General features: G+C 35.8%; 1 protein-coding gene across 1 annotated transcript; it reads left to right on the forward strand.

The window, feature by feature from the left end:
* Window positions 1–1,116: 1,116 nt before the first annotated feature.
* LOC310934811 (adenylate kinase 7-like) lies at window positions 1,117–15,518 on the forward strand (the record flags this gene model as incomplete). Its single annotated transcript, XM_083898609.1, has 18 exons — window positions 1,117–1,191; window positions 1,286–1,429; window positions 1,962–2,076; window positions 2,168–2,262; window positions 2,352–2,462; window positions 2,558–2,641; window positions 2,731–2,819; window positions 2,909–2,999; window positions 3,102–3,179; window positions 3,625–3,774; window positions 3,995–4,123; window positions 4,205–4,307; window positions 4,379–4,507; window positions 4,595–4,660; window positions 4,733–4,930; window positions 5,036–5,253; window positions 15,221–15,379; window positions 15,483–15,518. 18 exons carry the CDS (start codon window positions 1,117–1,119, stop codon window positions 15,516–15,518), a joined length of 2,070 nt encoding a protein of 689 aa, XP_083754735.1.
* Window positions 15,519–16,265: the final 747 nt, after the last annotated feature.

The raw sequence follows: 16,265 nt of genomic DNA on the forward strand, positions 1-16,265 counted from the left end.
TTTCTCACACTATTTAGTCGGTTGTAAACAGACAAAGGGTACTGGCTCCAATGATCAGTTAAATGAACTGAAATAAAGGTTAAACAAACTTTTATAACAGATTTTGATGACGTCATCCAAAACTGTGCTTTGATGTCAGACTGACGACAAACTGCAGTTTCCTGCTGGAAAGTCACTGCAGCTTCTTAAAGGAAGTAGCTGCAGAACAAACCACAAATACAGTTTGTCAAATTCATTCTACGACAAGCATCAGCTTTCTGCAAATAGTTCAATTTATTATATTTTATATAAACATGTCTTACTATATATATATATATACGTGTGAGTCTGAATCTGACACGGTAGCAGTTTAAAAAATAAGTGTTTGTTCTTATTTTAAATAATAAAATGGTTTTAAATTGAAATGTTTACATTAAATACAAGAAGCAAAAAGAGGCATTTATGTTTATTCGTGTGGCAAAAACACTGTGACTCATGGTTTTGAGTGTGCTTCACAAAAAAGGGATGCTATTACTATATAACTAAATATAAACATATATATATATTTCTAAATTGACATGTTCATATGAAGTATAAGAAGCATGAGAATCCATAGGAACAATTTGACTTTGATGTATAATGTATGACATTATGGATCACAACACATGGAAACTAGTGAGGATACAAGGGGTATAAAATAGGGTATAAAATATAAAAATATACATATTTTAATCTAAAAAAAACCCAAAAAACTATAAGGTGCAGGAAAACCCTGTGTAGTATTAATACTAGTAGTAGAAATAGTAATTGTAGCAGTCGTTTGGAATTATTAGTGGTGCTAATGCTAACCCCGGTATGAACCCTGAAACTATTGAGGCTACACACCCTTGCCCGAACCAATATGGCGGACCCTTGTCGTAACCTAGCAACGGCTGAGCCATAGCAACTGAAGTGAGTCCCTAGCAACTGAAGTGAGTCCCGAGCAACGAGCGGCCGGAGCAACTTCTGCCTTTTAAACACTGGAACTAAATATCCAGGTGAACCGTTAGTTAGCAAGTTTGCTAGTTAGTTAGCATGTGTTTAGCAAGCTAACCGAGTCAACAGAACAGCGTGTGTGTTTCCGGGGAGAGAAACAAAATGGAGCAACAGACCTTCACCAGACGTCTCTTTATCAACGACGTCGACACGTTTTCTTCCAGAAACATCGCCAAGGTAAAGTAAATAAGTCCGTGTGTGTGTCTCTGTGACGCCATTTTGTACTAACGAGTCTCATCTACTCACTTTTTTAAAAACAAAACAACAACAGTATTTATCAACGTGCTCAACTGAGGAGACGACACAAGATGGCGCTGTTTCCCCTCCACGACAACCTGCTTTCAGGACAGTGGCGACTGTGTCTTCTTCGTCCTCCAAACAGCACAACAATCCGTTTCTGCTGCAGCAATACACGGTCAGTCACTGTACTATATTAATATAACTGTTTAATAAGTTATTATTAGTAATAATAATATCTGTAAGTGTAGATAGATACATTAAAATCACACTAAAACATACTCAAAAGTAGAAAATAAGCAGCGAACAGGAAGTAAAATATTAGACTATACGCCTGTCTAGACCTTCAATCTTTTTTAATATTGTATATTTAAGTGAATATTAACATGTTTTTGCAGGTTCTTCATACAAATCTTAAGATTAACTCATCATTGATTTCATAATCAATTGATCTGTTGATTATTATCTTGATTAATTATTAGTAATTTGGTCCATAAAAAAAGTTAGCCCTAGCTAGCTTGCATCATTAAAGGACAATTCTACATAAGAACTAGTATAAATATTGCTTCAGAATATGTTTTATTAATATACCCTACATGTCTTTTCTGAACACTTTACATCTGCAAAAATGTCATAAATTTATATTAAATTAAATATAATTAAAAGTGGAAAGTATTACAAATCTCGTAAAGTACAGTATTCTTGGACAGTCACCCTCTCGTGATGAGCTTCTCCAGCGGCTGCTGGAGTGCGATGTGGTCGTGTACAACATCTCGGAGAATGCAACGCAGCGACAGATTGAAGAGGCGACGTGGGCAATGACAGGTCAGTGAATGAGCCTCACAGCTCTGAGATTACATAATAATCCACTATTTCCACTTTATTTATTTATTTTATTTATTTACTTGTCACGCAGCCCTGCACGGCGAGTCGGAAAACTTCACAACGCGGAAAATGTTCGTCTTAGTCTCGACAGTGATGACCTGGGCCATGACCAAGCCACAGAATCCGGTGAGTCTGGAGAAAAAATCACCACCATCAACCAAGTCGTTTGATTCATCAGATTAAAAAGAAAACAGCATATAATCTCTACTCTGCAGGAGGAAGCTGACGCCGTGTTCACAGAGGAAGAGTTCAGAAGGAGAAGGCCTCATCCTGGTTTCAGGAACCACAACAATCTGGAGAAACTTGTGCTCAATTTGGGCAAAGGGGTGGGGAAAAAAAATAAAAAAAAAATAAAAAAGATATTTAATCTTCAGTTTCATGATGAGCTGAAGTGAATTTTACGATTTCCTCGATTTCACAGACGAAGTCCAAACTCTCCAGTTACGTCGTAGCAGGTGGTCTTCAGTACGGACAGGGGGAGAATCTCTTTCACTACTTCTTTCAGGTACATATAACCATATTTATAATATATGTATATATATATTTATGTGTGTGACTCCATTATGACTCACTTTATACTCAATTTAATAACAGGTGTCCTGGTTGTTCAAGCTTCCAAAAGTTCCCATATTTGGACCAGGCACAAATCACGTCCCCACGATTCACGTCCACGACCTAGCGCGGTAACAACAGAACTCGTATATAATAATAAATCCTCTATACATAACAGTATATACGATATCATGTACAGATATTTGTCTGCTTTTAACAGCGTGATTCAAAACATCATTGAGCTGAAGCCAAAGTCAAAGTACATCCTCGCCGTCGATGACTCCAAGATCACTTTGGAGGATATAGTAAAGGTAATCTTTTTTTAAAAAATAGCACAGTATTCTGGTGAGTCAGCAGTCTGAGGGAGATTTAAATCCAGTTTTGTCTCTCTCTCATGTCTCATTCTTATCTAGATGATAAGTGATAAACTCGGTCCGGGGGAAATCACCAAACACGAGGAGCAGGAAGCCGTCGCCATGAAAGCTTTTACGGTAAAACTCCTATTTTCTCTCATATTTTTATGTTGTTTTTGCATATTTAGTTAATCTAGGCAGTATCTTAAAGGGATACTTCAGTAAAAGTACAAGTATGTTACCAGAAAATGACTTTGATAGAAGTTGAAGTCACTTTTTATTTAATATTACTCAAGTAAAAGGTCTTGAAGTATGTGACATGTACTGTAAGTAAGTATCATATGTCATTTTCTGATATAAAATAAACTGAAGATTTAGAAGTAAAAGTATTAAAAAACTAGTGTTTGTACTTACAACACTGAATGTAGGAGACTGTGATCAAATAAGGGAAGAAATGTCACATTTTTGCATATTTTTGCTCGTAACTCTTCAGTAAACAAAACATTTTTGTCGTTTCTTTTTGGTTATTGTCGTCTTTATTGTTGTATTATTATTATAATTATAAGTGTGTGTGTGTCTTCAGCCAGAGGAGCTACAGTATCTCAGCATCGACCTCCGTTTGGACGCTTTTATTATCAAAGACTCATTTAGTCTGCGGTGGACGTCTGAACACGGTATGATGGAGAACATGGAGAACATCGTGAAGGAATATAAACACGCCAGGCAGCTACATGTGAGTGTAAAAGTTTGTCTTATTTAGTGCTAGGTTAATGCACGTTAACGCATGACACGTTTCCATGACGACTGACCGGAAAAAGACGTTAATCGTTTGGTCCATAAAATGTCAGAAAACGTTAAAAAAACGTCGAAGGTGAAATAACATTATATGTAATAAAAGCTGCCATAATTCATACATATAAATCAAATCTCCCTCTTTTTGAACCTCCTTGCAGCCCATTAAAATGTGCGTGGTCGGTCCTCCGTCTGTGGGTAAAACCACCGTGTCAGAGAAACTCTGTCAACGCTACAAGATTCACCACATTAAGGTCAAAGAGGTCATCGAGGAAAAGGTCGCACACCTGGTGAGGATTTCATCCACTATCTACACAGGGAATATACTGCCCTCAGGTGGAGATAGTGTGTAATTGTTTGTGTTTTCACAGACGGGGATCGTGAACGGAGACGATGAAAACAGCAGTGAAGACGTTAGAGCTGCTGCTCGTCTTCAGCTGGACAGGGTTAATAAAAGCATGGGAGTGAACGCAGGTGAGTTACAGTCTGTGGTTTCATTATTATTATCATTTAATTTCTTATTAATCCATCGTCTGGTGCAACAGGTCGACTGGACGACCATCTAGTGTTTGACATTTTGAAGGAAAAGTTGAATTTGAAGCCGTGCAGGAACCAAGGATTCGTTCTCGACGGCTTCCTGAAGACTTACGATCAAGCACAGCAGATTTTCCTGAGTGAGTTTCCTCGAGAAATTTTTTTTTTATAATAGTACAAATTTAATTGTTTTATTTTGCCTTTTTTTATTTTATTTTATTGTCCAGATGAGGAGACAGAGAACCAGGATTCAGATGTGGACACACCTGTGTTCAACAGCACCATCACTCCAGGTGGATAAAACACACACTTCACTCAAATGTCCTCGTCTGTAGTCGATCATATACTTGATGTATGTCTTTCAGAGCACGTTATCGCGCTGGAAGCCTCCGACGATTTCCTGACCAAACGAGTGCAGGGACTTCCAGAAAGTGTCGCGGAGAAAATGCGATACACCCCCGACGACTTTGTGCGTCGTCTGAAGAGACACAGAGAGCTCAACGCCGCCGAGGAGACTCTGCTGGATTTCTTTGACGAGCTGGAGATTCACCCTGAGCTAATCGGTAACGTCGAGTATTGTCTTCCCCTTATAACATATACACAGAATATTTGAAACTGTAGAAAGTTCCTGTTCCCGGCTCAGTAACCCGTGTTTTATTCGTCCCCAGAGGTCACGACGGACGATCCAGAGTACACAGATGTCATGAAGAACATCACTCAGACTGTGGGGATTCCCAGAAACTACGGCCTGAGTTCAGAGGAGCAGGAGGAGGAGGAGAGGAGGAGAGAGGAGGAGAGGAAGCAGAAGGTGGCCGCGGAGGTGGAGAAGAAGAAACGTGGGAACGAGGCGGCGCTGGCAGAGATGGCTGCTCAGTATGAGGAGTGGGTGAGAGGAAGTGTTACTGCTATACTACAGTTATATTATATAATATATAAAATATTTGCAATTTTTGAAATTCAGGAAATGATCCATTTGCCCTGATGCACTTTGACAGTGAGCTGACTTTCTTCAAAAAAAATAAAAGTATCTCGGAATGACTTGAAATTTACCATCATAATAGTCGACATCACCCTGAACAAGGATCTGTTGAAAATATTTGCAAACCTCTTAAGGAATAATTTGAATGAATTTTTGAAAATCAGGAAATGATCCATTTGCCCTGATGCACTTTGACAGTGAGCTGACTTTCTTCTCGAAAACAAAAAGTATCTCAGAATGACTTGAAATTCACCATCATAATAGTCGGCATGGCCCTGAACAAGGATCCGTTGAAAATATTTGCAAACCTCTTAAGGAATAATTTTCATGAATTTTTGAAATTCAGGAAATGATCCATTTGCCCTGATGCACTTTGACAGTGAGCTGACTTTCTTCTCGAAAACAAAAAGTATCTCAGAATGACTTGAAATTCACCATCATAATAGTCGGCATGGCCCTGAACAAGGATCCGTTGAAAATATTTGCAAACCTCTTAAGGAATAATTTTCATGAATTTTTGAAATTCAGGAAATGATCCATCTGCCCTGATGCACTTTGACAGTGAGCTGAGTTTCTTCAAAAAAACAAAAAGTATCTTGGAATGATTTGAAATTCACCATCATAATAGTCAGCATCGCCCTGAACAAGGATCTGTCGAAAATATTTGGAAACCTATTAAGGAATAATTTTAATGAATTTTTTAAAACCAGGAAATGATCCATTTGCCCTGATGCACTTTGACAGTGAGCTGACTTTCTTCAAAAAAAAAAAAAATATCTCGGAATGACTTGAAATTCACCATCATAATAGTCGGCATCGCCCTGAACAAGGATCCGTTGAAAATATTTGCAAACCTCTTAAGGAATAATTTTCATGAATTTTTGAAATTCAGGAAATGATCCATCTGCCCTGATGCACTTTGACAGTGAGCTGAGTTTCTTCAAAAAAACAAAAAGTATCTTGGAATGATTTGAAATTCACCATCATAATAGTCAGCATCGCCCTGAACAAGGATCTGTCGAAAATATTTGGAAACCTATTAAGGAATAATTTTAATGAATTTTTTAAAACCAGGAAATGATCCATTTGCCCTGATGCACTTTGACAGTGAGCTGACTTTCTTCAAAAAAACAAAAAGTATCTCGGAATGACTTGAAATTTACCATCATAATAGTCGACATCACCCTGAACAAGGATCTGTTGAAAATATTTGCAAACCTATTAAGGAATAATTTTAATGACTTTTTTAAAACCAGGAAATTATCCATTTGCCCTGATGCACTTTGACAGTGAGCTGACTTTCTTCAAAAAAAAAAAAAGGATCTCGGAATGACTTGAAATTTAAAAATCATAATAGTCGGCATCGCCCTGAACAAGGATCTGTTGAAAATATTTGCAAACCTCTAAAGGAATAATTTTCATGAATTTTTGAAATTCAGGAAATGACCCATTTGCCCTGATGCACTTTGACAGTGAGCTGACTTTCTTCAAAAAAAAAAAAAGGATCTCGGAATGACTTGAAATTTACCATCATAATAGTCGACATCACCCTGAACAAGGATCTGTTGAAAATATTTGCAAACCTATTAAGGAATAATTTTAATGAATTTTTGAAAATCAGGAAATTATCCATTTACCCTGATGCACTTTGACAATGAGCTGACTTTCTTCTCGAAAACAAAAAGTATCTCAGAATGACTTGAAATTCACCATCATAATAGTCGGCATGGCCCTGAACAAGGATCCGTTGAAAATATTTGCAAACCTCTTAAGGAATCATTTTCATGAATTTTTGAAATTCAGGAAATGATCCATTTGCCCTGATGCACTTTGACAATGAGCTGAGTTTCTTCAAAAAAAACAAAAAGTATCTTGGAATGGCTTGAAATTCACCATCATAATAGTCAGCATCGCCCTGAACAAGGATCTGTCGAAAATATTTGCAAACCTATTAAGGAATAATTTCAATGAATTTTTTAAAACCAGGAAATTATCCATTTGCCCTGATGCACTTTGACAGTGAGCTGACTTTCTTCAAAAAAACAAAAAGTATCTTGGAATGACTTGAAATTCACCATCATAATAGTCAGCATCTGTCAGCATTTCCTGAATTTTTGAAATTCAGGAAATGATCCATTTGCACTGATGCACTTTGACAGTGAGCTGAGTTTCTTCAAAAAAACAAAAAGTATCTTGGAATGACTTGAAATTCACCATCATAATAGTCAGCATCGCCCTGAACAAGGATCTGTCAAAATATTTGCAAACCTATTAAGGAATAATTTTAATGAAATTTTGAAAACCAGGAAATGATCAATTTGCCCTGATGCACTTTGACAGTGAGCTGACTTTCTTCAAAAAAAAAAAAAAAGGATCTCGGAATAACTTGAAATTTACCATCATAATAGTCGGCATCGCCCTGAACAAGGATCTGTTGAAAATATTTGCAAACCTCTTAAGGAATAATTTTAATTAATTTTTGAAAATCAGGAAATTATCCATTTGCCCTGATGCACTTTGACAGTGAGCTGACTTTCTTCCCGAAAACAAAAAGTATCTCAGAATGACTTGAAATTCACCATCATGAAAGTCGGCATCGCCCTGAACAAGGATCTGTCGAAAATATTTGCAAACCTCTTAAGGAATAATTTTCATGAATTTGGAAATGATCCATTTGCCCTGATGCACTTTGACAGTGAGCTGACTTTCTTCAAAAAAACAAAAAGTATCTCGGAATGACTTGAAATTCACCATCATAATAGTCGGCATGGTCCTGAACAAGGATCCGTTGAAAATATTTGCAAACCTCTTAAGGAATAATTTTCATGAATTTTTGAAATTCAGGAAATGATCCATTTGCCCTGATGCACTTTGACAGTGAGCTGACTTTCTTCAAAAAAACAAAAAGTATCTCGGAATGACTTGAAATTCACCATCATAATAGTCGGCATGGTCCTGAACAAGGATCCGTTGAAAATATTTGCAAACCTCTTAAGGAATAATTTTCATGAATTTTTGAAATTCAGGAAAAGATTCATTTGCCCTGATGCACTTTGACAGTGAGCTAACTCTTTTCAAAAAACAAAAAGTATCTTGGAATGACTTGAAATTCACCATCATAATAGTCAGCATCGCCCTGAACAAGGATCTGTCGAAAATATTTGCAAACCTATTAAGGAATAATTTTCATGAATTTTTGAAAACCAGGAAATGATCCATTTGCCCTGATGCACTTTGACAGTGAGCTGACTTTCTTCAAAAAAAAAAAAAAAGGATCTCGGAATGACTTGAAATTTACCATCATAATAGTCGGCATCGCCCTGAACAAGGATCTGTTGAAAATATTTGCAAACCTCTTAAGGAATAATTTTAATGAATTTTTGAAAATCAGGAAATTATCCATTTGCCCTGATGCACTTTGACAGTGAGCTGACTTTCTTCAAAAAAACAAAAAGTATCTTGGAATGACTTGAAATTCACCATCATAATAGTCAGCATCGCCCTGAACAAGGATCTGTCAAAAATATTTGCAAACCTATTAAGGAATAATTTTAATGAATTTTTGAAAACCAGGAAATTATCCATTTGCCCTGATGCACTTTGACAGTGAGCTGACTTTCTTCAAAAAAACAAAAAGTATCTCAGAATGACTTGAAATTCACCATCATAATAGTCGGCATAGCCCTGAACAAGGATCTGTTGAAAATATTTGCAAACCTCTTAAGGAATAATTTTCATGAATTTTTGAAATTCAGGAAATGATCCATTTGCCCTGATTCACTTTGACAGTGAGCTGACTTTCTTCAAAAAAACAAAAAGTATCTCGGAATGACTTGAAATTCACCATCATAATAGTCGACATCACCCTGAACAAGGAACCGTTGAAAATATTTGCAAACCTCTTAAGGAATAATTTTAATGAATTTTTGAAAACCAGGAAATGATCCATTTGCCCTGATGCACTTTGACAGTGAGCTGACTTTCTTCAAAAAAAAAAATATCTCGGAATGACTTGAAATTCACCATCATAATAGTCGGCATCGCCCTGAACAAGGATCCGTTGAAAATATTTGCAAACCTCTTAAGGAATAATTTTCATGAATTTTTGAAATTCAGGAAATGATCCATCTGCCCTGATGCACTTTGACAGTGAGCTGAGTTTCTTCAAAAAAACAAAAAGTATCTTGGAATGATTTGAAATTCACCATCATAATAGTCAGCATCGCCCTGAACAAGGATCTGTCGAAAATATTTGGAAACCTATTAAGGAATAATTTTAATGAATTTTTTAAAACCAGGAAATGATCCATTTGCCCTGATGCACTTTGACAGTGAGCTGACTTTCTTCAAAAAAACAAAAAGTATCTCGGAATGACTTGAAATTTACCATCATAATAGTCGACATCACCCTGAACAAGGATCTGTTGAAAATATTTGCAAACCTATTAAGGAATAATTTTAATGACTTTTTTAAAACCAGGAAATTATCCATTTGCCCTGATGCACTTTGACAGTGAGCTGACTTTCTTCAAAAAAAAAAAAAGGATCTCGGAATGACTTGAAATTTAAAAATCATAATAGTCGGCATCGCCCTGAACAAGGATCTGTTGAAAATATTTGCAAACCTCTAAAGGAATAATTTTCATGAATTTTTGAAATTCAGGAAATGACCCATTTGCCCTGATGCACTTTGACAGTTAGCTGACTTTCTTCAAAAAAACAAAAAGTATCTCGGAATGACTTGAAATTTACCATCATAATAGTCGACATCACCCTGAACAAGGATCTGTTGAAAATATTTGCAAACCTATTAAGGAATAATTTTAATGAATTTTTGAAAACCAGGAAATTATCCATTTGCCCTGATGCACTTTGACAGTGAGCTGACTTTCTTCAAAAAAAAAAAAAGGATCTCGGAATGACTTGAAATTTACCATCATAATAGTCGGCATCGCCCTGAACAAGGATCTGTTGAAAATATTTGCAAACCTCTTAAGGAATAATTTTAATGAATTTTTGAAAATCAGGAAATTATCCATTTACCCTGATGCACTTTGACAATGAGCTGACTTTCTTCAAAAAAACAAAAAGTATCTCAGAATGACTTGAAATTCACCATCATAATAGTCGGCATGGCCCTGAACAAGGATCCGTTGAAAATATTTGCAAACCTCTTAAGGAATCATTTTCATGAATTTTTGAAATTCAGGAAATGATCCATTTGCCCTGATGCACTTTGACAATGAGCTGAGTTTCTTCAAAAAAAACAAAAAGTATCTTGGAATGGCTTGAAATTCACCATCATAATAGTCAGCATCGCCCTGAACAAGGATCTGTCGAAAATATTTGCAAACCTCTTAAGGAATCATTTTCATGAATTTTTGAAATTCAGGAAATGATCCATTTGCCCTGATGCACTTTGACAGTGAGCTGACTTTCTTCAAAAAAACAAAAAGTATCTTGGAATGACTTGAAATTCACCATCATAATAGTCAGCATCTGTCAGCATTTCCTGAATTTTTGAAATTCAGGAAATGATCCATTTGCACTGATGCACTTTGACAGTGAGCTGAGTTTCTTCAAAAAAACAAAAAGTATCTTGGAATGACTTGAAATTCACCATCATAATAGTCAGCATCGCCCTGAACAAGGATCTGTCAAAATATTTGCAAACCTATTAAGGAATAATTTTAATGAATTTTTGAAAACCAGGAAATGATCAATTTGCCCTGATGCACTTTGACAGTGAGCTGACTTTCTTCAAAAAAAAAAAAAAAGGATCTCGGAATAACTTGAAATTTACCATCATAATAGTCGGCATCGCCCTGAACAAGGATCTGTTGAAAATATTTGCAAACCTCTTAAGGAATAATTTTAATTAATTTTTGAAAATCAGGAAATTATCCATTTGCCCTGATGCACTTTGACAGTGAGCTGACTTTCTTCCCGAAAACAAAAAGTATCTCAGAATGACTTGAAATTCACCATCATGAAAGTCGGCATCGCCCTGAACAAGGATCTGTCGAAAATATTTGCAAACCTCTTAAGGAATAATTTTCATGAATTTGGAAATGATCCATTTGCCCTGATGCACTTTGACAGTGAGCTGACTTTCTTCAAAAAAACAAAAAGTATCTCGGAATGACTTGAAATTCACCATCATAATAGTCGGCATGGTCCTGAACAAGGATCCGTTGAAAATATTTGCAAACCTCTTAAGGAATAATTTTCATGAATTTTTGAAATTCAGGAAATGATCCATTTGCCCTGATGCACTTTGACAGTGAGCTGACTTTCTTCAAAAAAACAAAAAGTATCTCGGAATGACTTGAAATTCACCATCATAATAGTCGGCATGGTCCTGAACAAGGATCCGTTGAAAATATTTGCAAACCTCTTAAGGAATAATTTTCATGAATTTTTGAAATTCAGGAAAAGATCCATTTGCCCTGATGCACTTTGACAGTGAGCTAACTCTTTTCAAAAAACAAAAAGTATCTTGGAATGACTTGAAATTCACCATCATAATAGTCAGCATCGCCCTGAACAAGGATCTGTCGAAAATATTTGCAAACCTATTAAGGAATAATTTTCATGAATTTTTGAAAACCAGGAAATGATCCATTTGCCCTGATGCACTTTGACAGTGAGCTGACTTTCTTCAAAAAAAAAAAAAAAGGATCTCGGAATGACTTGAAATTTACCATCATAATAGTCGGCATCGCCCTGAACAAGGATCTGTTGAAAATATTTGCAAACCTCTTAAGGAATAATTTTAATGAATTTTTGAAAATCAGGAAATTATCCATTTGCCCTGATGCACTTTGACAGTGAGCTGACTTTCTTCAAAAAAACAAAAAGTATCTTGGAATGACTTGAAATTCACCATCATAATAGTCAGCATCGCCCTGAACAAGGATCTGTCAAAAATATTTGCAAACCTATTAAGGAATAATTTTAATGAATTTTTGAAAACCAGGAAATTATCCATTTGCCCTGATGCACTTTGACAGTGAGCTGACTTTCTTCAAAAAAACAAAAAGTATCTCGGAATGACTTGAAATTCACCATCATAATAGTCGGCATAGCCCTGAACAAGGATCCGTTGAAAATATTTGCAAACCTCTTAAGGAATAATTTTCATGAATTTTTGAAATTCAGGAAATGATCCATTTGCCCTGATGCACTTTGACAGTGAGCTGAGTTTCTTCAAAAAAACAAAAAGTATCTTGGAATGACTTGAAATTCACCATCATAATAGTCAGCATCGCCCTGAACAAGGATCTGTCGAAAATATTTGCAAACCTATTAAGGAATAATTTTAATGAATTTTTGAAAACCAGGAAATGATCCATTTGCCCTGATGCACTTTGACAGTGAGCTGACTTTCTTCAAAAAAAAAAAAAGGATCTCGGAATGACTTGAAATTTACCATCATAATAGTCGGCATCACCCTGAACAAGGATCTGTTGAAAATATTTGCAAACCTCTTAAGGAATAATTTTAATGAATTTTTGAAAATCAGGAAATTATCCATTTGCCCTGATGCACTTTGACAGTGAGCTGACTTTCTTCTCGAAAACAAAAAGTATCTCAGAATGACTTGAAATTCACCATCATAATAGTCGGCATGGCCCTGAACAAGGATCCATTGAAAATATTTGCAAACCTCTTAAGGAATAATTTTCATGAATTTTTGAAATTCAGGAAATTATCCATTTGCCCTGATGCACTTTGACAGTGAGCTGAGTTTCTTCAAAAAAACAAAAAGTATCTTGGAATGACTTGAAATTCACCATCATAATAGTCAGCATCGCCCTGAACAAGGATCTGTCGAAAATATTTGCAAACCTATTAAGGAATAATTTTAATGAATTTTTGAAAACCAGGAAATTATCCATTTGCCCTGATGCACTTTGACAGTGAGCTGACTTTCTTCAAAAAAACAAAAAGTATCTTGGAATGACTTGAAATTCACCATCATAATAGTCGGCATAGCCCTGAACAAGGATCTGTTGAAAATATTTGCAAACCTCTTAAGGAATAATTTTCATGAATTTTTGAAATTCAGGAAATGATCCATTTGCCCTGATTCACTTTGACAGTGAGCTGACTTTCTTCAAAAAAACAAAAAGTATCTCGGAATGACTTGAAATTCACCATCATAATAGTCGACATCACCCTGAACAAGGAACCGTTGAAAATATTTGCAAACCTCTTAAGGAATAATTTTAATGAATTTTTGAAAACCAGGAAATGATCCATTTGCCCTGATGCACTTTGACAGTGAGCTGACTTTCTTCAAAAAAAAAAAAAATATCTCGGAATGACTTGAAATTCACCATCATAATAGTCGGCATCGCCCTAAACAAGGATCCGTTGAAAATATTTGCAAACCTTTTAAGGAATAATTTTAATGAATTTTTGAAATTCAGGAAATGATCCATTTGCCCTGATGCACTTTGACAGTGAGCTGACTTTCTTCAAAAAAAATAAAAGTATCTCGGAATGACTTGAATTTTACCATCATAATAGTCGACATCACCCTGAACAAGGATCTGTTGAAAATATTTGCAAACCTCTAAAGGAATAATTTTCATGAATTTTTGAGATTCAGGAAATGATCCATTTTCCCTGATGCACTTTGACAGTGAGCTGACTTTCTTCTCAAAAACAAAAAGTATCTCAGAATGACTTGAAATTTACCTTCATAATAGTCGGCTTCGCCCTGAACAAGGATCAGTTGAAAATATTTGCAAACCTCTAAAGGAATAATTTTCATGAATTTTTGAGATTCAGGAAATGATCCATTTGCCCTGATGCACTTTGACAGTGAGCTGACTTTCTTCTCGAAAACAAAAAGTATCTCGGAATGACTTGAAATTTACCATCATAATAGTCGACATCACCCTGAACAAGGATCTGTTGAAAATATTTGCAAACCTATTAAGGAATAATTTTAATGACTTTTTTAAAACCAGGAAATTATCCATTTGCCCTGATGCACTTTGACAGTGAGCTGACTTATAGTATAGTCGGCATTACAAGGCCTTTATTAAAGTATAAAGTGTAAATTGTATTTTTATATTTCTGGCACATTTACCAGGTAATGTAAACATTAAATTTAAAGTAAGTAGTGTATTATCTGCAGTTTTCCTACTTCCAAAAACATGTTAATTTCCCAGCAAACGTTACAACAAATTATTAAGAATGTTACGAACTATACTATATGTAGAAAGAAAAACTTGGATGTGCAGTCTAAATATTGTTTTATTAATACGTTTATATGACTTGACAAGCATTTTTTAATGTTTTTCTTCAGATTATGCTGATGTTTGACCAGTATTTATTCACTTTGATAGTCAGTAACAAGGAAACACAGTGGAAAAACTGCAATAAAATACATTTACAACGCAAAACAGAAACATAAATCCTCCAAAATAACCTCCACAAATCCAGAACATTAGGAAGTAAACTTCTCGCAGCAGTACTTCCTCTCAACCAGCAGGTGTCACCACCATCTCACCATAAAAACACCATCCGTGGATTTTGTTTGTTTCGTTAATGTCTGTGCAGAATTTGTTGTTTTGTCAATGCTTTAAAGACCATCTGCTATCATTATTTAATTATTTCTTAGTCTATCTATTGGAACACATCCAGAAAATAGAGGAAACACTTTTGCAGTTTTTAAAATAAGAATTATTTTTTAAGAAAAAGCAGCTTCTACAGGTTAAAGTGTCAAGTATTTAGTGTGACTTTGTGCTACTGTGAAAAAAGCCTATTATTTAACACATGCTTGACATATATCATTACGCTGTTGATGAGTTTAACTCATACAGTGTGTGTATGTAACTATTTGTCATTCATTTATCAGCAGAAGAACGTGTCCGAGGTGAAGCGACAGGAGGACGAGCTGCTGGAGGCTCGTTCTCTTCCTCTGAGGAACTACCTGATGAAGTACGTGATGCCGTCGCTCTCCGAGGCCATGATGGACTGCTGCAAGGTCAAACCAGACGACCCCGTCGACTTCCTGGTGCCTAAACTTAACTGAACTTAACTTAAAACCTGAGATGCTTTACATCGCAGTGTGCGTTCGTTGGCCGTGACTTGTGATTGTTTTCGTTGTGTTTCTGCAGGCTGAGCATCTTCTACGACACAACCAGAAAGATTAAATCATCGACTTCATGAGGAGACGGAATCATCTGCAGAGCCTTTTTGTGTCCGATACCGATATCACAAACTAGATACTGATGATTATTATTCCAATACAGTCATTTTAGAGCGTTTATGAACGTATTAAGGGTTAGGGTTTGTTCATAACAAATATCGTTCTCTCAAAAAGAGGAAACAAACAGCCCAAACATGACTCAGCTAAATTGCTTTTGCTGATTTGTATTTACAGTTTTACAATCTGAGCGATCCCATCCTTACTTTTTAGTTAGTTTTAGTTTTATTTCAGATTTTTTGATTATTTATGTCCATGGTTCCCAAACTGGGGTCCAAGAAGCCTCCCTGAGGGGGGCGCCAGAGATCACATGGGGAGCACAGAGCTTTGTTTAAGAGGTTATTACAATGATATTTGTGCAACTAAACTATTATTAAACTGTTGGATAATCAGATAATCAGAATTTATTCAGCTATTTATTAAGTCTGAGAAACAAAAAAAGTACCAAAGACTCACTGTTATCAAAGAAGAAAATAAGGCAGTATCTCAAGAGTTACCTTGTTTTTGATTTTATGGAAGCACAGGACAGTTTTTATACATCTTTGCCGTGAGAATAGGAACAAAAAACTGTTTATTTTTGCATATAAATGTTTGTAATTATTAACTTTTGGTTTATTTAATAGAACGGTGTAGTGTTAAGGGGCCTATTTTGTCTTAGATGCAAGCAAATTATGTCATTAATGACTTAAACTGC

Source organism: Microchirus variegatus (genome assembly GCF_963457635.1).
Source record: "Microchirus variegatus genome assembly, chromosome: 12".
Taxonomy (NCBI): Eukaryota; Metazoa; Chordata; class Actinopteri; order Pleuronectiformes; family Soleidae; genus Microchirus; species Microchirus variegatus.